Source organism: Bubalus bubalis, chromosome 13 (genome assembly GCF_019923935.1).
Source record: "Bubalus bubalis isolate 160015118507 breed Murrah chromosome 13, NDDB_SH_1, whole genome shotgun sequence".
In the NCBI taxonomy this organism is placed as follows: Eukaryota; Metazoa; Chordata; class Mammalia; order Artiodactyla; family Bovidae; genus Bubalus; species Bubalus bubalis.
This window is the reverse complement of record NC_059169.1, coordinates 68167878-68190159: the sequence shown is the minus strand read 5'-3', so window position 1 is coordinate 68190159 and position 22282 is coordinate 68167878. Positions and strand designations below refer to the sequence as shown.

The following is a 22282-nucleotide window of genomic DNA, read 5'->3' as shown; positions in this document are numbered from 1 at the left end:
TCTAGTATTCTTGCCTAGGAAGTTCCATGGACCAAGGAGCCTGGCGGGCTACAGTCCATGGGGTTGCAGAGTCGGACACGACTTAGTGACCAAACAACAATATATCATATCAACAGAATAAAAAGTAAAAGACACATGGTTACCTCAATAGACACTGAGAAAACATCTGACCAAATCCAAAATCTTTTCATATAGAAACACTCAAGAAATTAGGAGGTGGAGGGAATTTCCTTAACCTGATAAAGAGCGTGAAAAACCCACAGCTAACATGCTATTTCATGGTGAAAGGCTGAAAGCTTTCCCCCTAAGATCAGGAAGAAGACAAAGACTCTATCTATACAAAATGTTCACAATAGGAAAATCTATAGAGACAGAAAGTAGAGTAGAGGTTGCTCAGGCACAGGGGTCGTGGGAAGATTGGGGTGGGGGGGTGGGGGGCGGTGATAGCTAGCGTGGGTAGGATTTCTTTCTCAGGTGATGAAAATGTCCCCAAATTGATTGTGAAGATGTTTGCACATACCTGGGATTTTCATGGTATGTGAATCATATCTCAATCAAGCTTTTTTTTTTTTAATATAGTAGAGAGACCATTAAAATAAGAATTAGAGAGGATATGCCTTTGACATTCACAGAAGCCCAAACAAAAAAGATTTTGGGAGCGTGATGAGGCAACAGAAGTGGACAGACTGCAGAAACCTACAAAGCTCACCAAGTCTTTCAAGGAGAATGGATAAAATGTGCTACCTTCCCAACAGCACACTCACCGCCGTGGATCTTAGAAACAGTGTTTTTCTGAGACAAGCTAGCCCCAGAAAACTAAACACACTTTAATATCATTTTCGCAAAGCTCAGAAACAACCAAAAAACTAAATAATATATCGTTCAGGCATTCATATATGTGATAAGACACACACACACACACACACACCCAAAAAAGTTGGGTTACAACAAGCACAAAATTGAGACTGGTAGTTACCTCTGTAGTGGGTATTTCTCCGGGTGACACAAGAAGCCAAGGAGGGAATAGCTGAGTTCCCTCAATGCCAAGAAGCCATGACATTGATAATTCTCCTGTTCTTGGGCCAGGTGTTCTCTGGTTTATTATGCTTTATAACTATCTATGTATGTGTACATGTTTATATATCAACGTCTTTTATATTCAATAAACTAATAATAATAAAGGGACGGTGTTAAAGTGAGTGGAGGTGTGGAGACAAGCAAGTACAGAGGATTCTTCCTCAAAGGCTGAGGAAGAGGAGAGACAGAAGTAGTACAACAGCCAGCGGGAGACACGAGGCCAGGAGACTTCAGGGCGAAGGCAGATGGACGGCTTTATAAGGCTGAAGGAGAAAAGCCTGCAGAGAGAGGGGAAGACTAGAGGCGAAGAGAAGACAAAGCAAGACCCGATCAGACCAACAAAGGCTCCAGAACCAGCAGAGAGGAAGGAAGATGGGAGGACCTTGAAGGGAAGGTGGGCTTCCTGAGACGAGGGATGGGCAAGTGAAAACAGACTGGAGAGCTACATAAAATTTGGAGAGAAGGTGCAGAGAGACAGGCAGAAAGTTGAAGAAAATCACATGCGGTGGTGTCAATTTTCTCCGGGTAAGAAGTGAGGCCATTTGTTGAGAAGAAGGGAAGACAGAGACTGAGCAGAGGGCTCGCTGCCGGTGGCGAAGGCTTGAAAGACTGACTCACAGGTTGACTAATGAGACAAAGGCATTTGCAGGCACCACCGGGATTAGAAACAAATTGTCAGGGGCAACGGCCACGCGGTTGCCTGAATTTCCGTGGCAATTCTGTGGCTCCGGTGAGGAGAGAGGGCGGTTTGTATGCTGATACTGGAGCAACAGGATGGAGGGACAAGAAAGTCCAGCATGCCAGTGAAAGAATTATTCAAACGAAACCAAGAGTCTGTCGGGACAGAGAAAGAGAGGCCAGAGACTCAATAATGGTAATAATAACAACAACAGACCCATTGATAGACAGCTTTTAAAACTGTTAATCTATAATGTTGGCACCACTGGGTTTAGAGGGGGAAAAAATGAAGAAGACATTGGGATAAAATATGACAAAGATGTTAAATGCCGATTCTCTTCGAATTGCAAGAAGGTATGTTTTAATTCTAAAAACCAACAGCTAGTGCAACAAAAGCAAACAAAGGAAGTTAACAAACGGACTTATGACAGTCATCCTGTTAAAAAAGAAACAACACACCCCGTAGGGAGTCACCTACGCTCAACCCCACATCAGCAAACAAAACATAATATGTAACCTAACTGCACCTTCAGTCTCTTCCGGGAACAGCATGACCTTCAACCAGTCACATCTGCAACCAGCTGGGCAGTACTAGTCGAGTAATCTGCCTGACAGACCCCTGCTTTCCCCAATAGGAAGGTGACCTGACCTGAAACAATCGTCTCTTTGCTAGAATAACTAACTTGCCCTGTCTCTCCTATGCCTATACGTCCTCCACTTTGTACAGCTCCTTGGAGCCCCTTTCTTTCTGTGAAGATAGGAGGCTGACTGATTCGTGAATAATTAAATAAAGCCGATTCGATCTTTTTTGTAATTAATTTATTTGTTTGGCTGCACCGAGTTTTGGTTGCAGCACGTGAACTCCTGTTTGCAGCATGTGGGGTCTAGTTCCCTGACAAGGATGGAACCCGGGCCCTCTGTACTAGAAGCCCAGAATCTTAACCACTGGAACACCAGGGAATTCCCCACCAACTAGATCTTTACTCAGTTGAATTTTTTTTTTTTTAACAATCCTGAGAGTGGCAGGAATAGAAGTAAAAACTGCCCCTTTTGGTCTTTATTTTCCAGATTTTTGTTATAGAGGCAAATTACTTTTATAATAGCAATTTCCCAATGAATTTTAAATGTTTCTAATGCCCGATGCTGGGGGTGGCTTTTAGTTTGGGGAGGAACCCGGCTTTCAACAAAGCTGCTACAAGATTCAAGCACCATGGATTTCACAATTACTGGTGTTTTAAAACTCCTATTTGCAGAGTTAGTTACATCACAATGAAAGAGTCACTCTCTGCTCTGCCCTCTACTTTTATCTCATCAACCTTTGATCTGCTCAGATTTTCTCCTTTAACCTAATTAAGAAAAAAAAAGTCACAAACATTCCAGAATTCCACTTGGCAGTGATTCCAACTCTACAGATAGAAATAACACTGCACACACTTGATCTTGGATATGTCCTCGCTATCTACGCTATGCTATCAGTGAACAGTGCTCATGTCGCTGGCCCATCCCCATGCTTGCAATGGAGAAGAGAATGCATGTCAGATAAAAACACATTTATAAAGCTAGCATGCTCACACCCCTGCAATGTATTCCCCAGTTACTACAGTACCAAATGTGCTCTGTTGGGGCTGTCAGGATAACCACCGGCCTCTGACATTAGGACCCTCAGGAGTGTAGGCTCCACAAAAAAAGGGACAAAACAGCCATCTCCCAGTTCCTCTTTAGGCTCTTCAGCCACCTGCAGTCTGGATGTTGCAGGTCATTGTCCAAGGCCTCTAGCAAGGTTCCAACAGCTCCCACTCCCTTGAGTGTCTCAAGACTGTTGTCCTATGCTCAAACTCTCCAATCTTGGGCGTAAAGTCCAAACTCCTGATCTGAAAAACCGGGCCTTCCATAATCACTTTCCAAGCCACTCACAGCCTCCCAAATGCATCCTTCCAGTCCTGTCCTTGGGCCTTTGTACATGCTAGTCTCCACTGGCAACATCCTTCCTTCCAGTCCACTGTGAGTCCACCAACGCCCACTCCTCCTCCAGGACCTCACCACTGCCTCCGGAGTGCTTTCTGCACCACTCCCTCACAGGAGAGGCCGGTCACCCTTGTCTGTGCGACCTACCCTGTGAGGACACCTCTGCTCCAGCACCTATGACCACCGGCTCCAAGAGCATGGGGCAGACCTCTGTTCATCTCTGCATCCCTCTGCTCGGCCCCCACAAGTGAACAGAAGGTGCTCCAGTGTTCGTGGACTGAAGGCCAATGGCCAGGTCACCAGCCACCTCCTATTCAGGAAGGGTCACTGCCGCCCCACGGGGAGGCCTCTGAAGAGAAGACCAGAGGAGGGGATCATGGTCTAATTCTTTATTCAAGAGCCACTGTGGTGCACCTACTATGTGCTGTGCAGAGTAGTTTTTAAATGGTTCTAACCTGGTATCTACTTTCAAGAAGCGCAGAGTTGCAAAGGAAAGCTGTGTTCAAAACTATATTGCAAAGAAAAGTTTGATCAAAGGCAATTGGTATATGACCAATTGTCAAGTAAGTTTGGAAGAAAATACATATCTGAGAAAGCAAGAAAGGCCAAGCTGGGACTCAATCCCAGATCTGCCCCTTACCAGCTGCAGGACTACCACCCTGATCGGTCAGCATCCATTAACGATGAGGTATTGACCAAAAAAAAAAAAAAAAAAAGCTCAGACTGAGAGTTGTGAGTTAAGTTTCATGTGGGCCTACAATGAGATAGCTCTGAGGAACTGCTGCACAGTAGGGGGAGTCAGCATATATATATGACTTTAGGGAAGGGGGATACATGCAGTTAAGCACACATCTTTCGAGACGGTTGCTTGCTGCCAGTCACATGGAGCAGAGGTCTCCACTAATGATTTTAGTGTTTTCCTAGGTATGAGAAGATCCAAGAAACTGGGCTCATAAAATCTCCTGAAAGTATCTAACTATCTGAAGGCCTGTTCTGCTAGTTTTCTGAGAGCACAGAGTACCTCATTCCTGATCTCTGCCCTAAACTCTTTGCAGAGCGTGCTGAAGGGCAACGGTTGCAGGGGCTGGTGACTTCATACTTGTAGAATCATGTGGTGAGTGATAATTCTCAGCTGGTAGTGGCAAGACCCTCCACTGGCAAAAAGGTTATGACTCATTGAAGGTTCAGATGATGGTTAGCATTTTTTAGCAATCAAGTTATTTTTAAATTAGGATGTGAACATTTTTTAGACATAATGCTATTGTACACTTTGTTGTTGTTGTTCAGTAGCTCAGTCGTGTCCTACTCTTTGTGACCCCATGAACGGCAGCACGCCAGGCCTCCCTGTCCCTCACCATCTCCCAGAGCTTGCTCAAACTCATGTCCATTGAGTCGGTGATGCCATCCAACCATCTCATCCTCTGCCATTCCCTTTTCCTCCTGCCTTCAATCTTTCCCAGCATCAGGGTCTTTTCCAATGAGTCAGCTCTTCGCATTAGGTGGGCAAAGGATTGGTGCTTCAGCATCAGTTCTTCCAAAGAATATTCAGCACTGATTTTCTTTAGGATGGACTGGTTTGATCTCCTTGCAGTCCAAGGAACTCCCAAGAGTCTTCTCCAACACCACAGTTCAAAAGCATCAATTCTTTGGCGTTCAGCCTTCTTTACAGACGACAGCATGGTGTAAACGTAACTTTTATATGTACTGGGAAACCAAACAAAGCCTGTTTGCTTTACTGTGGTGGTCTGGAACCGAAGCCACAGTATCTCTAAGGTATGCTTGTACTGAAACAAACTGTCAAATAAATGGTGAAGACGAGAAAATACCTACATCAAAAGTTTTTGTGAGGATTAAATGAGCGTGTACAGAGAGGAACAGAAAGTGCTTCAACACAATGCTCAGCACATAGGAAGCTCAATAATGCTGGCTGGCAGCATTATCAGTGGAATCCAGAAGAGGGTGAGGCGTGGCATGAACAGAGACAGTTACAGAGTTTCAAGAAGAGGCAGGTCTCGAGCTTGATCTGGAAAGATAAGTGTTGGGGGCCGGTGTGAGGCACTCCGCCCATGGCAAAGGTCATGAGGAAGGAGGCTCGACATCCGCAAAGGCGGGATCGAGCCTCAGGAGTCCCCCTGGAAATCCTCGAGCATCTACCCCCATAACCAGAGCCTGCCTACTTTACTACTTTGTGCTCTCACCTACACCTCTGACTTTACGGGGGGCTGTCCCCCACCACCTCTTTCGGAGAAGGAGTTAACCTAGAGCTCCAGTTAATAAAAACTCCTGGGCGTGACAAGAGTGTTTTAACCTACAAACTCCTCTGAAGGTTCTCTAGCCTGCCTGACAGGCTTGTCTGACCACATGTGATTGCTCACAGCCTCCCAACCGTGAGAGGCACGAGATGCTTTACACCTTCTAAAAACAGGTTCCTTAGAAAAGTTAGAAAGCTATTAGTGTAAGTATAATGGGCTGATTAGAAATTGTATTGGTGAAGGGTTTTTTCATTTGTTGAGCCAATGTTTGTTGCTAAGTCTCCATATCCCCTGCCCTTACACACATTAATGAATATATAGAAGAAATAAGTATTAACCTTTGATATAAATCACGTTAGACCTTAGGCTAAGTAAATTCTTTCCTTAACTAAAACCCACTACACCCTCACCCTATAGGAATGTAACTTTATTTGGGTGGCATCTGTTTTAAGAATAATCACCCCTGGAGAAATAAGTGTCCTGGTTGACTGACCGCTGTCACAAGGAGAGGGTCGTAAATTGTCAGCAGGCCCCCTGGCCAGAAGATGATGTAACACCCCTAAGACCTCTGTATACATTTGTATGAAGCACCTGACTTTGATAAAAGTCAGGACTGCTGACCCCGTGTGACTTTTGCATAACATCTCAGTGTATAAAAGTAGACCATGAAAAATAAAGAATTGGGATCAGTTCCTCGAAAGACTGGTCTCCCCATGTCTCTCTCTCACTCTGGCTGAGTCTCCATCTGGAGCGTGGAACCCACCATGCTTACTAATTATGCCTGGGCTTCTAAGATCCGACCCGGGAGGTCTCAGTGTCTCCTCTCCTTCGGGAGAACGGAAGGACGCCTGTGGCCTACGTAAGTGGTGCAAACTTCTTGTCTTGAAGTTTTATTGGTCTCCGGTGTAAACCAAGCTACTCAGCCTCTTTTCTCCACTGAATTTTCCTACTGAGCTATCCTTATTCTATTACTCTTTATATCCTTAATTAGCGTTTAATTAAGCAGTTGTTTCCTGACCCTCGCCTACGCCGTCTCTCCTTCGAATACCCTGGATCAGCCGGGGCTGGACCCTGGCAGATAAGGATTTTTTTTACTGGACAGAGCGGTGAGAGCACCCTAAGAGTTTTAAGTCTCCTCTTCTCTATGAGTTGCCCCTCCCCCACAGGTGCTCTCCCTGCTTCTCCATTAAATGCAGAGTCATCCCAGTAAGAATAAACTATTGAGCAGCCTCTCTCTGCCCATCCATAGTCCATTTTTCCTTCCTTTCTACACAACCAGGGCCTAGATGAATTTCACCCCAAAAGGGAGTGCAATAATGCTGTCTAATAAATTTCAGCAATCTGTAGGAAAGGTACAGTCTACTCTTCAGATCTGCAATCCTGGCCTAGGTGTCTACCCTGGGCTTCCCCGGTGGCTCAGCAGTAAAAAATCTGCCTGCAATGCAGGAGATGCAGGAGACTTGAGTTCAATCCCTGGGTCAGGAAGATCCCCTGGAGGAGGAAATGGCAACCCACTCCAGTATTCCTGCCTAGAGAATCTCTTGGCCAAGGGAGCCTAGGGTGGGGCTACAGTCCATAGGGCTGTAGAGAGTTGGAAACGACTGAAGTGACTAAGCACAGGTATCTATCCTAGAGAAATACTCAAAGGTCAGCATGAAAAATCACCTACAACAATGTCCACTACAGCACGATTTGTGAGAGAGAAAAAATAGAAGCAATCAGAATGTCTACCCATGGGAAAAGAAGAAATACACTATGGAGCATCCATACTGAGCAGAGGTAAAACTGAAAGGTTGTTGTTGAATCACGTAAAGACTCCAGGATTCTTGGCCCCCGGAGAATAATTCAATCCAGGGCCAGAGATGAGGCTTGATCGCTCAGAGCTTTTGTGTAATAAAGTTTTATTAAAGTATAAAGGAGATTGAGAAAGCTTCTGACATAGGCATCAGAAGGGGGCAGAAAGAGTACCCCCTTGCTAGTGTTAGCAATGAAGTTATATACTCTCCAATGAATCCAAAGAATGTCTAGAGGTTATAAAGACCTCACCAGACCTACTCCCATAATTTACATTTTAAGATAACAGAATTAGCCAGGTTTTTAATCCAGAGACTGTCCTCAGGCAGGATATTGTCCTTTTTCTTTTTGTTCTTCCTCCTTGAGAATTCCAGACCCCTCTCTCCTTGGGGACCCCTAGGCTCCTTATCAACCTGCCTAGGAAATGACTCTCTCAAAACTAAGTTACATAGATACTTATGTACTAACATGAAACAATCTCCAAAATATACTGTGAAACCGGAACACACATACACACATACTATATGATCTCCTTTAGGTAAAACACACACACACACTATATGATCTCCTTTAGGTAAAACCTTTCCTGGTGGCTCAGATGGTGAAGAATCCTCCTGCAATGCCTGAGACCCAGGTTCAGATCCCTGGGTGGGCAAGACCCCCTGGAGAAGGGAATGGCCACCTACTCCAGTATTCTCTCCTGGAGAATTCCATGGACAGAGGAGCCTGGCAGTCTACAGTCAGTCCATGGGGTCGCAAAGAACTGGACACAACTAAGCGATTAATACTAACAAATATTCTAAAACCACATACACAAGAACCTAAAGATTTCTCTGGAGATATAGATATGCATTAACATAACAGATATGTGAACACCACTGCATTTCCTTTTCCAAAACTGTGCCTGAGAAATATTAAGTTTTCAGTAAGTATTTGCTGAATGAATGAAGACCTATGAACATGAGCAGAAAAACACTGGAAAACAGATTTGCTTTTCGTGCTAAATATTTGTGTCCTGTTTTTAAGAGACTACACTAAATTACTTGCATAATTTAAATGAACTCAAAATAGTTCTTCAAAAACAAACAATAACAACAAAACACCACCACAGGACGTGGATAGACCATGAAGGGGTCGATGCACCAATTCTTGAAGAACTTTTCAGGACAGCTAATTTACTCGAACTGGGCAATTAGGGATCTTACAAAACAAGTCAACTCTCACTTTACCTCTCCAGCATCAAACTCCTCAACATCCGACGAACAGAAAAGTGTTGGGTTTTAAACTGTTACTGAAAACCAGTTAATAGCACGCCCTTTCTAAAGGGTGTTCTCTAACAAACCACGCGCCGAGGAGCCTCCCCCGCGCACACCACGCGCCGAGCGCAGCAAGGATAGTAGGTGAGCGCCGAAGGTGCTCCAGGCAGGTGTGCGCACACAGCACCCCGGGAAAGTAACTCACTCTCCGACTGGCCTTTTCGCGGTCCGTAATCGGTCTCTCCTCCTCTGGCTTCATCTCGCGGAGGAACTAATTTCTTCTGTGATTCAGCCCGGAGCCCAAGGTCACCTGGTCAGGGGACGAGAAACGCGGTGTTAAAACCCAGGGAGAGGAGGAGCGCTCCGTGGGTGGCATCCTCGTGGTTCGGTTCTAACCCAATCCGGCACCTGCATTTCAGAGGCGGAATCTGCAGCTCGACCCCCACCGGCTAATTCAAACTTGCGCGCCACTCTGCCCCTGGCCCTGGGGGGCGCAGGGATGAGAGCCTGAGGGGAGGGTGGGCCGGAGACTCGCACCCACACCCGGAGACGGGCCTGTAGGTGCCCGAGTGTACTCCGCCGAGCTGAACCCAGGCGGGGCGGGCCCGTCCCCCCTCACCATTCTCCGCTACCTCCTGGACCGGTGCGCTCTGGCCTCGGTCTGTCTTCAGCCTTGGGCGTGTGCCAAGGGAGAGAAGGAGCCAGGGCGAGCCGCGTAGACCCGGGCCGGAGATGCAGATCCCCAGGCTCGCCCACTGCCGGCCTGGAAGGTGCGGCGTGGCGGGGGTCACCGTCGGGTCCGCTCTGCGCAGCTCCCTCTGGGGCTCCGCGCCTGACTCCAGGGCTCCGCGGATCAGAAACGCTGCAGCTGCTGCGGTTGTGAACTCCGCACCTGGAAAATCGATCCCAGAAGCGCAAGAGCCTCCCATTGGTTTCCGACCGGCAGCGGGGCTCTAGAATAGGGGCCGGGGCGCCGGAGCCGGGGCTTCGGTGGGGGTGGGGGCCGAGGGCGGGTGCACCGACTGTCCATCACAGGCCACGCCCTCCCCATGCCCAACTCCCCCTACGGCTCCACCCACGAGGGGGCCGGGACCCAGGACGCCACGCGGAAAACTTGTCCACTCCCCTGGAGATTCTATTGGCTGGAGGGCCGTGGGAAGCTACTACCGGCAACCAATTGAGGTGCACAGTCGGCCCCGTGTGGGCGGGGGGAATGCCGCAAGGTTCCTCAGGAGCCAATAGAGAAGGGGAACGACGAAACGCTTCCTGAGTTCGAGGGTCGGCGGAAGATGGCGGCTGCTGAAAGGGGTTGGTGCTTGTGTGAGTTATTGAGGTGAGGAGCGTGTGGTGTAGGCTCGCAGGCGTTTTCGGTACTGAAGTGCTACGTGTCTGCCCAGTGCGACTCATGTGTGCGGGCAGGGGCTTTCCTTGTCATGAATTTAAGCTATTTTCTCAAGGCTAGTGTGCATTCCCTTTGGGGTCTTGGTGGATACACGAGAAGGTTGAGTTGAAGACCCGGTTTACCGCGTTTACTTTCACTGCCTCACTGCTCTCTGAGAGCTCGCTTTCCCTCTGCTTTAGCTGTTCCTTTCTCTTGTGTTCGCTCCAATTAGTCTGTCATAAATTATTCATATTAGTTCCTCATTTTCCTTTATGATTGACCCACGAATTCATTCTCCATTCTATCATGCTCTTTTTGGTGAAGAAACCGGATCTTCTGTTGTCTTAGTTTGCCCTTTACACTTACTTTTTAAAGTCTTGTGCTTAAATATGAATAAATACTTAATGACACATTTTAGTTATATTTAAGCAAATTCTAAGTGGGTAGTTTTGATGTACAAGTACGGTAGGATGTTTGATAAATTTCTTCATAGAACCTCTATGTGTATCTTTGAAACTAACAAATTGAAAACAAAAGAACTGGGTTAACTAGTGATTAATATGATTTTTTTCTGATTGTAAGTTGAATAGTTCGGTTTGAAAATCCTATCACATTTATTTTCCCACTTAAGTCATTTGAAGAAAATGTCATGGAAATCTTGGGATTCTGTGAGTCAGCAACATTTTAAATTAAACAGCTTCTTGTCTTGTCCTGGGAAAGGAAAGCTAACTATTTAAGATAATATTGCTTTCATGAACTGATATATTCCAAACGTTAAGTGGCCAGTCTTACCACTTCTGTCAAACTTTTGTCCATTCTTCGCAGCAGTGATTCTTAAATTGTGGTTCATTGTGGTTCATTGTGGTTCGTAGACACCTGAGACCTAAGGCCCTTTCAGCGACTCCTCTAGGTAAAAATTATTTTCATATAATGTTAAGATATAATGTTTAGAGGACACAGTTTTTGTTTTGTTGACATTTGCACTGGTAGTGCACAAGTCTTGGAGGATAAAACCACTACTTAGCACAAATCAAGGCAGTGTTCTCAAACTGGACTAGCAGTCATTGTGTTTTTCACCTCCATACACTTGATAAAGCCAGTTTTTCTTTAAAATGTCCTTGATGAAGCGGTAAAAATTATTAATTTTGTTAAATCTAAACCCTTGAGTACATATCTTTATAATATTCTATATGACAAAATGGATTGAACACATAAAGCACTTCTCCATACCAGAGTAAAATAGTTGTCTTAAGGAAAACCTCTTGTATGACTGTCTACGTTGCAAGGTGAAGTAGACATTGTTTTTAGAGGACACAGTTCTTATTTGGAAGAACAACTGACAGACAAACCATGATTCCTTTGACTCAGTATTTAGTAGGTATTTTCTGGAAAATGAAGGAATTGACTTTTGCCTCAAAGAAAACAAGTGACTGGGACTCATGGCAGTCCAGTGGTTAGGACTCCACACTTCCACTTTCTGGAAGTGTTCAGGGATCCCCCAAGCTGCATGGCAGCTAAGAAAACAAAAAAAAAATAACAGGTTCAGAAACATTTAGGGAAGCAGTGGTTTCAGGGTGGTGTAAACAGATCAGACATAGCACTCAGAATAGAATTCAGTTCAGTTCAGTCGCTCAGTCGTGTCCGACTCTTTGCGACCCCATGAACTGCAGCACGCCAGGCCTCCCTGTCCTTCACCAACTCCCGGAGTTCACTCAGACTCACGTCCATCGAGTCGGTGATGCCATCCAGCCATCTCATCCTCTGTCGTCCCTTTCTCCTCCTGCCCCCAATCCCTCCCAGCATCAGAGTCTTTTCTAATGAGTCAACTCTTCTCATGAGGTGGCCAAGTACTGGAGTTTCAGCTTTAGCATCATTCCTTCCAAAGAATAGAATTGGAGACATCTAAATTTCCTCTTCCTTCAAAAATTGTTCTACTTGAGGTGAAGTGAGAGAAGAAAAATGATTTAGTATCTCACCAAACTTTGAACTGTGGAATATTCACCATTCGGAAGACATATTTCTTTGGATTACATGTTATCATCTTGGAGTCAGAAGCCATTCCCAGTCATATCTTGTTTAGGTTAATAATTAAATTTATTTTAATCCTTTAATCCTTTAATAATTAGGAGAAAGGTGAATCAACATTGATTTTTACTGCTGATTAAAAAAAAAAAAGTACATTGACTTGCCAGTATGCTGTGGAATTAAAGGGGACTTGCACTTTTGACATTAGATATTCTGTAGCATTAGAATTTTAATAGCTGAGTATTTTGTTAGACTCACAAGCTATAAAACTTTGCGGCATATGGTCCCATCACTTCATGGGAAATAGATGGGGAAACAGTGGAAACAGTGTCAGACTTTATTTTTTGGGGCTCCAAAATCACTGCAGACGGTGACTGCAGCCATGAAATTAAAAGACACTTACTCCTTGGAAGGAAAGTTATGACCAACCTGGATAGCCTATTCAAAAGCAGAGACATTACTTTGCCAACAAAGGTTCATCTAGTCAAGGCTATGGTTTTTCCAGTGGTCATGTATGGATGTGAGAGTTGGACTGTGAAGAAAGCTGAGCACCGAAGAATTGATGCTTTTGAACTGTGGTGTTGGAGAATTCTCTTGAGAGTCCCTTGGACTGCAAGGAGAGCCAACCAGTCCATTCTGAAGGAGATCAGCCCTGGGATTTCTTTGGAGGGAATGATGCTGAAGCTGAAACTCCAGTACTGTGGCCACCTCATGCAAAGAGTTGACTCATTGGAAAAGACCCTGATGCTGGGAGGGATTGGGGGCAGGAGGAGAAGGGGACGACAGAGGATGAGATGGCTGGATGGCATCACTGACTTGATGGGCTTTAGTCTGGGTGAACTCCGGGAGTTGGTGATGGACAGGGAGGCCTGGCGTGCTGTGATTCATGGGGTCGCAAAGAGTCGAACACAACTGAGCGACTGAACTGAACTGAACTAATATATAAAACAGTTATGTGAAACTAGACTTCAATTTGTAGTCTCTCATTTTTTCCTATTATTTCTTGATTTATTTATTTTTAATTGAAGGATAGTTGCTTTACAATGTTGTATTGGTTTCTGCCATACATGAATCAGCCATCCGTATACATACGTCCTCTCCCACTTGAACTTCCCTTCCACATCCCACCCCATCGCACCCCCTAGGTTGAGCATCAGGTTGAGCTCCCTGCATCATACAGCAAATTCCCATTGGCTGTCTATTTTACATAGGTAACATATATGTTTCACTGCTGCTGCTGCTGCTAAGTCACGTCAGTTGTGTCCGACTCTGTGCAACCCCATAGACGGCAGCCCACCAGGCTCCCCCATCTCTGGGATTCTCCAGGCAAGAACACTGGAGTGGGTTGCCATTTCCGTCTCCAATATATGTTTCACTGCTCTCTCAATTCTTCCCACTCTCTCCTTCCTGTGCTGTGTCCACAAGTCTGTTCTGTATGTCTTTGTCTCTATTGCTGCCCTGCAAATAGGTTCATCAGGACCATTTTTTAATGACATGATATCCATTTTCACCATTCCCCTCTCGTTTCAGGTTTTTTTATTCATTATTCTTCCCCGGGCTATTTGTATGTGGAACTTTGTGTGTGTGTTTACTTATTATCCTTTGGGGAATCCGACTGCTGCTACAGAGAAAGAAAAAGTCAGCGTCATCTAGCAAAACTGGGAAAAATCAAACGGTGATTGCATTTTTCCATCCGTACTGCAATGCTGGCGGAGGAGGAGAAAGAGTGTTATGGTGTGCCTTAAGGGCTCTACAGAAAAAGTAGGTATGCATCTTTCTTAGCTAATTTGGTATATTATTACTGGTTTTTAAAAAATTATTAATTGTTTTTAAAAAATCATTACCCAGAATGTGTCTTTTCTAGTACTTATTGCTAGCCAGGGATTCCTTTTTTAAACTGTTCTTTAGCAAGGAAACACTTCTTTCATATGCTGACCTATCTTATAAGATCCTATTTAAGGGCTTCCCTGGTGGTCTAGAGGTTGAGAATCTGCCGGCCAGTGCAGGGGTCACAGGTTCAACCCGTGGTCTGGGAAGCTCTCACATGCTGCGGAGCGACTAAGCCCTGTGTGCCACGACTTACTGAGCCAGTGCTCTAGAGCCCCACGCCACAAGCGCTGAAGCCCACGCGCCGACAGCCTGTGCTCCCCAACAGGAGAAGCCGCTGCTGTAAGCAGCCCACCCACCACAAGGAAGAACAGCGCCCTCAGCTAGCCACAACTGGAGGGAGCCCGTGTGCAGCAATTAAGACCCAGTGCAACCAAAAATAAACGAATAAATAAATCGTTTTTTAATATCCCATTGAAGTTTATCTTTACCATTGATATGATAAAGAAACAGAAAGTATCTGCACTTTTATGGCGTAGTTTAGTGGGGATAACTGGTCACCTTGGGAGAGTATGTGGAGGAGATTGAATAATAAAAGGAAATTGACCAAATACTATGAAGTGTTTAATACTTTAAATCTGAATACTTTTAGTCAGTGGTGATACACAGCAAATATTCTCTATGAAAGCATCTATTCTGATTTTCATACCATTACCAGTTGGATAGTCTTAAGTAAAGTACCATGTTATTTAATAGAAGGAATTTGGTTTTACACATCTTTTAATGTTTTAGGCTTCCTTGTCCCCACTCCAGTCCCACAAGAAAAAACATAGCAAAACACAGGTTCCATTATCGTTTCATCATACAAGGAAGACTGTTATCTATCCATGGTGACCCTACTTCCTGGCACACGCCCTTCATTCAGTTTCAAAGTCCTCATGAGTAATGCCCTCGGCTCTCTGTTTCTCCACGCTAAGCCCCATCTTGGCTTCTCGCCACCATTTCTGTGTGTCCTCTGTCATCTCCCATAACTCCCTAAATGCAGAGAATTTTCTTAAATCCTGTATTAATTCCCACCTCCTTGAAGCCTTCCCTGCTCTGGCGCATGCTCTTCTTTCCTTCTCAGGACAGTGTGCATTAGCCTTTTCTCTGGATTACTGAACTCGTGAGAGCAGTGGTCCAGCGTCATGAGATTTGTACGTGTACTCCCCAGCGACCCCTATTACTCCTCCAACTCACTAACACACAAACCAAAAAACTCCGAATAATGAGTACGACATGGAAGATACTTTTGCATCTTTCTCTTGCCACTTTTTGTCTCTCATCCCTCCCCAGCCCCCTCACACATACTTTGCTCCAGCCTACTGAACTCAGGGCACATACCTTTATAAGATTCCTTGCCTTTTCATCTAGTGTTCCTGTTTTTCCTGAAACAACCTGTTTCTCCTTGGTTAATTCCTACAAATCTTTCCTGACTCGACACGAGATCCAGGACACTGGATTTTCATTCAGTCTCCCCATTCTCTGTATGACTCAGAATAATTGTAAACACAACCACAGTGTGGCCAAAGTGATAAAATCACAAGAAGGTATTTTTCTATATTTTCATTATATATAATTGTGATGCAGGCTCAAGGCCCAGCTTTTAAAACCTTTGTGCATTTCTCAGATTAAAACCCTGAGTAAATGTTGCGTGGCGGCCTGGATGGGAGCAGAGTTTGGGGGAGAATGCTGAGTCCCTTCACTGTCCACTTGAAACTGTCACAGCATTGTTAATTAGCTATACCCAAGTACAAAATAAAAAGTTAAAGAAATGATGAGACCAAAAAAAAAAATCCCTGAGTAATGCTTTAGCATTTATGATCCTATCTAAAGATACCTTTGTGCTGTGCAGTGCCCAGTTGCTCAGTCCTGTCTGACTTTGCAGCCTCATGGACTATAGGCTCTTCTGTCAATGGGGATTCTCTAGGCAAGAATACTGCAGTGGGTTGCCATGCCCTCCTCAAAGATACTTTTAGTGAATGTTAACTACCTTTCGTGAATGTTAACTCTTGTTTATGAATATTTTATTAATATTTCATTACCGGCTCAGTGGTAAAGAATCCTCTTGACAATGCAGGAGATGTGGGTTCGATTCCTGGTTCAGGAAGATTCCCCTGGAGAAGGAAATGGCAACCTACTCCAGTATTCTTGCTTGGAAAATTTCATGGACGGGGGAGCCTGGCAGGCTATAGTCCTTGAGGTCGTAAAGAGTTGAACGTGACTGAGCACAGGCTAAATCACCATTTTAATACTGAGAAAGTTGTCAAAATAACATTTTTGAACATTTCTTAAGAATGAAAATGCCTCATTCATAAATCAGCTATTTTGTTGATGTCTGCTATATGCAAAACTCTTAGTAGAGGGAATAGCAAAGAACTAGAAGTTTCCTTTGGAAGACTTACGTTTTAATTATAGGGCAGTGAAAGACCCAGGTAGAGTGGAGTCATAAATTCAGTGGAAAACATTTTTTTTAGTCTGAAAATAAGATTCTTTACAATCATGAGAAAAATGATGATCTACAATGCTTTGCTTGTTTGCACCTAAACTACTGAAATTCTTACCTTATTTTAGGTATCCAGAAGCACTTTATGTTGTTTATACTGGCGATGCCGACGTCAGTGGCCAACAGATACTGGAAGGCGCGTTCAGAAGATTTAACATCAGGTTAACTCGCCCAGTGAAGTTTGTTTTCTTAAGGAAGCGCTACCTTGTGGAAGATTCACTCTATCCTCATTTCACACTGCTGGGCCAAAGTCTGGGATCCATTTTTCTGGGCTGGGAAGCTCTGATGCAGTGTGTTCCCGATGTTTACATTGATTCAATGGGCTACGCTTTCACACTTCCTCTGTTTAAGTATCTAGGTGGTTGCCGAGTTGGAAGCTACGTTCATTACCCCACCATCAGCACTGACATGCTCTCCGTCGTGAAGAATCAGAATGTGGGATTTAACAACGCAGCCTTCATTACCAGGAATCCTTTTCTCAGCAAAGTAAAGCTCATCTACTACTATTTATTTGCTTTTATGTATGGGCTTGTTGGTTCTTGCAGTGACATCGTCATGGTCAATTCTTCTTGGACACTGAACCATATTCTCTCACTGTGGAAGGTTGGAAACTGCACTAATATTGTTTATCCACCTTGTGATGTGCAAACATTCTTGGATCTTCCCTTACATGAAGAGAAGGCAACCTCAGAACACTTACTGGTTTCGATTGGCCAGTTCAGGCCTGAAAAGAACCATCCTTTGCAGATCAGAGCCTTTGCTAAATTGTTGAATAAGAAGGAGAGTGAATCTCTTCCTCCACTTAAACTTGTGCTCATTGGAGGTTGTCGTAACCAAGATGATGAACTCAGGGTAAACCAACTGAGAAGGCTTGCTGAGGACCTCGGAGTTCAAGAAGATGTGGAATTTAAAATAAACATTCCGTTTGATGAGTTAAAGAATTACTTGTCTGAAGCAACAGTTGGTCTGCATACCATGTGGAACGAGCATTTTGGGATTGGTGAGTTTGTGCTCTAAACAATTTGTGGTGGTGCAATGAGATAACACATTTTCGGTGGTTTTGAAAAAATAATAGTACTCTGATTTCATCCAGTCCTCAGTCTCTTCCCGGAGTCCACCAAGTTTGTTTTCCTCATTTGAGACCCTGTAAAACATATTCCCTGGTGGCTCAGATGTTAAAGAATCTGCCCACATTGCGGGAGACCTGGGTTTGATCCCTGGGTCAGAAAGATCTGGAGAAGGGCATGGCAGCCCACTCCAGTATTCTTGCCCGGAGAATTCCTTGGACAGAGGAGCCTGGCAGGCTACAGTCCATGCGGTCACAAAGAGTCAGACGTGACTGAGCAACTAACACAAAACATTTAACCAATGATAATATTTTTTGACCACTCACTGTATGGTGGTTACTTTCAAAGTCTGTACAAGTATTATCTGATTTAATCCTCTCTAGAACTTTACTGGATAGGTATTATGGTTATTTCCATCTTATCAACGACACAGAGAGGGTTTAGAACTTGCCCAGTCCCACAGTAAGAGAAGAGGGCAGATTCTAATCCAGACAGCGCCTGCTCTTAACTCCCGCATTTCTCTCCACACTTCACCCTGTCTTTGTGCTGGTTCAGATCCCTGGACCTTATCCTAGCCCCCCACCCAAGGCCCACATCAGGATCCCTGGGTGGGCGCAGGTGGAGATTTAGTAAAGCCCCTCAGGTGATCCTGTTGTGCCCCAGGAGCTGAGAACCCCCGTCCCCAGGTGGGCTCTTCCCAGTCACTTTGGATTCTTTTGTTGATTCTGATGGTTCTTTTATTCTTTCGGTTCTTTTATTCTTTGATGCTATCATTGGAATGGCCTCAGGTGTTGGGTTTGGACAGCCGTGTGATGGGTGGAGACTTTCACCCAGAGAGGCAGCTGAGAGCAGAGGCCGGTGAGGCGCTGAGTCTCCAGCACGTGGAGTGGGAGTTGGCTGTGGGGCGTGTGAGTGTGTGTCCGGCAGCTGTAGCCTATGTGAGTCTGAAGGAAGGAGAGGGGCCTGACCTGGGAACGCAGAGTGAGGAGCTGTGCAGTGAGTGACTGCAGCCCTGTGGCCGTGGCCAGGATGGCATAGGAGAGTCTGGAGAGCGAGAGGCTGCCCGTAGTGTAACAGCGACAGGTCACAAGTTGGCAGAAGAGCAGCCAGTGAAGGAGAAGGGGGGAAAGCCAGGCAGAGCAGTCGTGGAAACCACGGGAGGAGAGGGTTGAGGGGAGAAGGAGAACAGCGAAGGGTTCAGTGCTGCTGAGATGCTGGGCGAGATGAAGACATGGTGGGCTTCACCATGGGTGAGAGCGGTGTCAGCGCAGCAGTGGGTAGAGGCCCGGGGGCGGTGAGGGAGCCCTGAGTGCTGGCGAGCTCAGACCACGCTGGCCCCGAGCTGTCTGCAAAACAGAGACGGAAGGAGAGACAGTGCCAGGGAAGGACGTGTGACCTGGAGACAGGGTGGGTGTGTGTGCACTCGCTCACAGGGGACTGCTTTTAGGAGTTTGAACTAGCTTAAGTGCTGATAGGAAGGGCCAGTAGAGAGGGAGCAGTGGAAGTTTTTGGAGAGAGTAAAACTGATTAGGTCAAAGTCTCTAAGACAGAGGAATGGTACCCAGCCTTGAACAGAGAATGGTGTAATTCATATTTTTCAAATAAGAGTTCAAATCAAAGCATTAGCAGAAGATTCTGTTCTGTAGAGATTCACCAGTGTTGAAGAGAGTTGTGATGGTTCCATTTCTCCTGTGTGGCTGGGATGATAGCAGCTCTGTATCCTCCTTTGGAGAAGTAAGAAAGCAGTCACCTCAACCATTTGCTGAAGGGCTTAGTTCTCTCTAGAAACGGGTAAGAAAGGCAGGCCAGGTTTATGTCCTCAGCTATATCATTGGCAGAGACTAACCAAAACTTTGATGTAGTTCAGCTGCTTTTGGGCCCAAGCAGTAACATAAACACCAGCCTTACTTAGAATGTGTCACTCAGATGGCTTACTTTTTTCCTTTTTTTCTCCTAGTGCTGTAATTTGAACTCTTAACATACTGGGTTTTTGTTTTTATCTTTTTTTACCCCTTTTATCTTTTAATATCTATTATCTACCATCCTGCTAATAACGTTCTCCTGTCTTCTTTGTTTTATTATCTGCAGTAGGTTTTTTTTTTAGACAATTCTTGTGTCTACTTGTCGGTTTTAATAAAGAACAAAGCAGCATTATTGTGAAGCCTTGAAAACTGAAAAACTTACATTTTATTTTGCACCAGAGAAGTTAAATGAGTAAATTTGGAAAAACACAGACATTTACTTAAATTGCTCGAGTCTTTTGAAATTGTAAAGGATTCTGCTCGTCCTTGTTCTTATGAGCACATTTAGAGACTTAAAAGACTTGATTTCTGTTCCTCAGGAATTGTTGAGTGTATGGCAGCTGGCATGATTGTCCTCGCACACAATTCGGGAGGCCCGAAGCTCGACATCGTCATTCCTCACCACGGCGAGAGGACTGGGTTCCTGGCTGAAAGTGAAGAGGGCTATGCTGAGACTATGGCCCATATTCTTTCCATGTCTGCAGAACAGAGGCTCCAAATCAGAAACAGTGCCCGTGCATCCGTAAGCAGATTCTCCGATCAGGAGTTTGAAGTGACATTCCTATCGTCTATGGAACGATTATTCCCAAAATGCCACACCTGTACAAATTAAAGATGTTTTGTATAAACATCTTTGTATGATAATATTTTTCTCTTCATATGTTAATATGAACATCTCTTCATATGTTAATATTTTTCTAAACTCATTCCTTGTGATAAAAGACCCTGATGCTGGGAAAGATTGAATGCAGGAGGAGAAGGGGATGACAGAGGATGAGATGGTTGGATGGCATCACTGACTCAATGGTCATGAGTTTGAGTAAACTCTGGGAGTTAGTGATGGACAGGGAGGCCTGGCGTGCTGCAGTCCACGGGGTTGCAAAGAGTCAGACATGACTGAGCAACTGAACTGAACTGATCCTTACGCAAGGCCCTTGCTTATCCATAAGCAAGGCCCTCAGCAGTATGTACATATAGCCAAGGTTTTTATTTCAATGGAAAAAGGCAAAGTTACCTAAATGGGAAAGGTAACCTTATATAGTTTAAATGTAAAAATTTTAGATTAGGGTTTGGGCTCAAATTCTAAAAGAGAAACAATTTTAATTTTGGTATAATTCATTATTTTAAACATTCTATTTGTCAGGTTACTTTAGAAACCAGGAAAGAGAATTTCCCTTTAGAAAAAACAGAAATGTTGAAAAAAAAAATGGATGACTAATAATTGATTAGTACTTTAGAATTGTTCTGATATGTTGGGAACACAAAAAAATTCTGGTACATTTAAATTCAAACAATATTGTGGATAAACTTTTTGAATACCTCTAATGATCCTCTTAAAAGAACAGAAACTTTCAGCAGGCTTAATAATGTTCTAAAAGCAGATAGTCAAAAGACAGGCTGACTGGTTGCTCTGTGGCTGTGCCTGGGCGTGTAAGTAGCCCTGTCCATCACTAGGTACTTGTGAAAATAATTTTCTCTTTAGTGCTGTCGGTGTGTTTTTACAGCCCTCTCATTATGCCTTACCATTTTCACATCCCAGAGGCTAGAAGTCAGCTTTTTAAAGTCACTTAAGAGGTCTGAGTCAGAACATCTCGATAAGTTGTTTTTCAGATGGTGATGATGTAAGATGGGGAACCATCCCCACGGTCTCTGTAATCAGCATCATGCATTGTAGGGTGACGAGGTGGCAGTTTGCATAGAGCACTGGACTAGCAGGAAGAGTAGCTGGACCTGACCTCAGCTTCATCATCTACAAACATCTGACCTTTGGTCTCAAAAGCTGCTCCCTAATTTTTCTGAGTCTCAGCTTCTTTCCCTGTAACCTGGAGATGTATTGGCTGTCCTCCTGCCTTTCATAATTGTAATGAAAACACAAAACACAGAAGGTATGTGAAAGTACTTTAAAAATTACAAAGTTACTTTAATTAAAGGTAACAATATGTGGTAAATGTCTTCTGTACTCCTATCTTTATCAGTGCATTATGACCCTAGGTAAATTCTTGTTACTAAGCCAGTAACTAGGAATCAGTGTAATTTAACAGGACTTCTATCCTGAATAACTGATAACTAGCATGGAAAAATGAAGATATGTGTGTGCAGATATGGTTATTGAGAGCTACAACTTTCAGCATTTGCCCCACACAGAGTCAGTTCCTTCTGGTTCAGTGAATTGACCTCCTTCACAGTCTGACACATCTTTGTCTTAGGGGCATGTGAAAGAGGTAAACTTTTCGTTTCCAGTCGCCTCTTGTCCATTCACAGAACCAGCCAGCTTTGTTATCTCCTTCCAGTTACATCGTTGATGTGTTGTCTGCCGGCCGTCTTCTGTCATCAGACCAAAAAGCACCAAAACAGAGCCCAGGGATGGTGACGTACCCGAGTGGCCTTGTGCTG

General features: G+C 44.5%; 2 protein-coding genes across 4 annotated transcripts in view; one reads left to right on the top strand and one right to left on the bottom strand.

Moving 5' to 3' along the window:
* Nucleotides 1–10047, bottom strand: part of ATP7B (ATPase copper transporting beta) — a 71703-nt gene extending 61656 nt beyond the window's left edge. Inside the window, exons 1-2 of one of the 3 annotated variants that reach the window (XM_044926789.2) lie at nucleotides 9915–10047; nucleotides 9228–9332 (exon numbers count right to left, since the gene is read on the bottom strand). In XM_044926789.2, coding sequence (XP_044782724.2) covers nucleotides 9228–9281 — 54 coding nt within the window. In that variant the 5' untranslated portion in view covers nucleotides 9282–9332; nucleotides 9915–10047. Of the gene's footprint in view, nucleotides 1–9227; nucleotides 9333–9641 lie in introns of all 3 variants that reach the window. The other 2 variants (XM_044926788.2, XM_044926787.2) reach the window with 2 other exon arrangements.
* Nucleotides 10048–10205: 158 nt separating this feature from the next.
* ALG11 (ALG11 alpha-1,2-mannosyltransferase) lies at nucleotides 10206–20517 on the top strand. The gene is made up of 4 exons (XM_006065751.4): nucleotides 10206–10355; nucleotides 13959–14189; nucleotides 16869–17800; nucleotides 20209–20517. Exons 1-4 carry the CDS (start codon nucleotides 10312–10314, stop codon nucleotides 20499–20501), a joined length of 1500 nt encoding a protein of 499 aa, XP_006065813.3. The 5' UTR covers nucleotides 10206–10311; the 3' UTR covers nucleotides 20502–20517.
* The last annotated feature ends 1765 nt before the right edge of the window (nucleotides 20518–22282 follow it).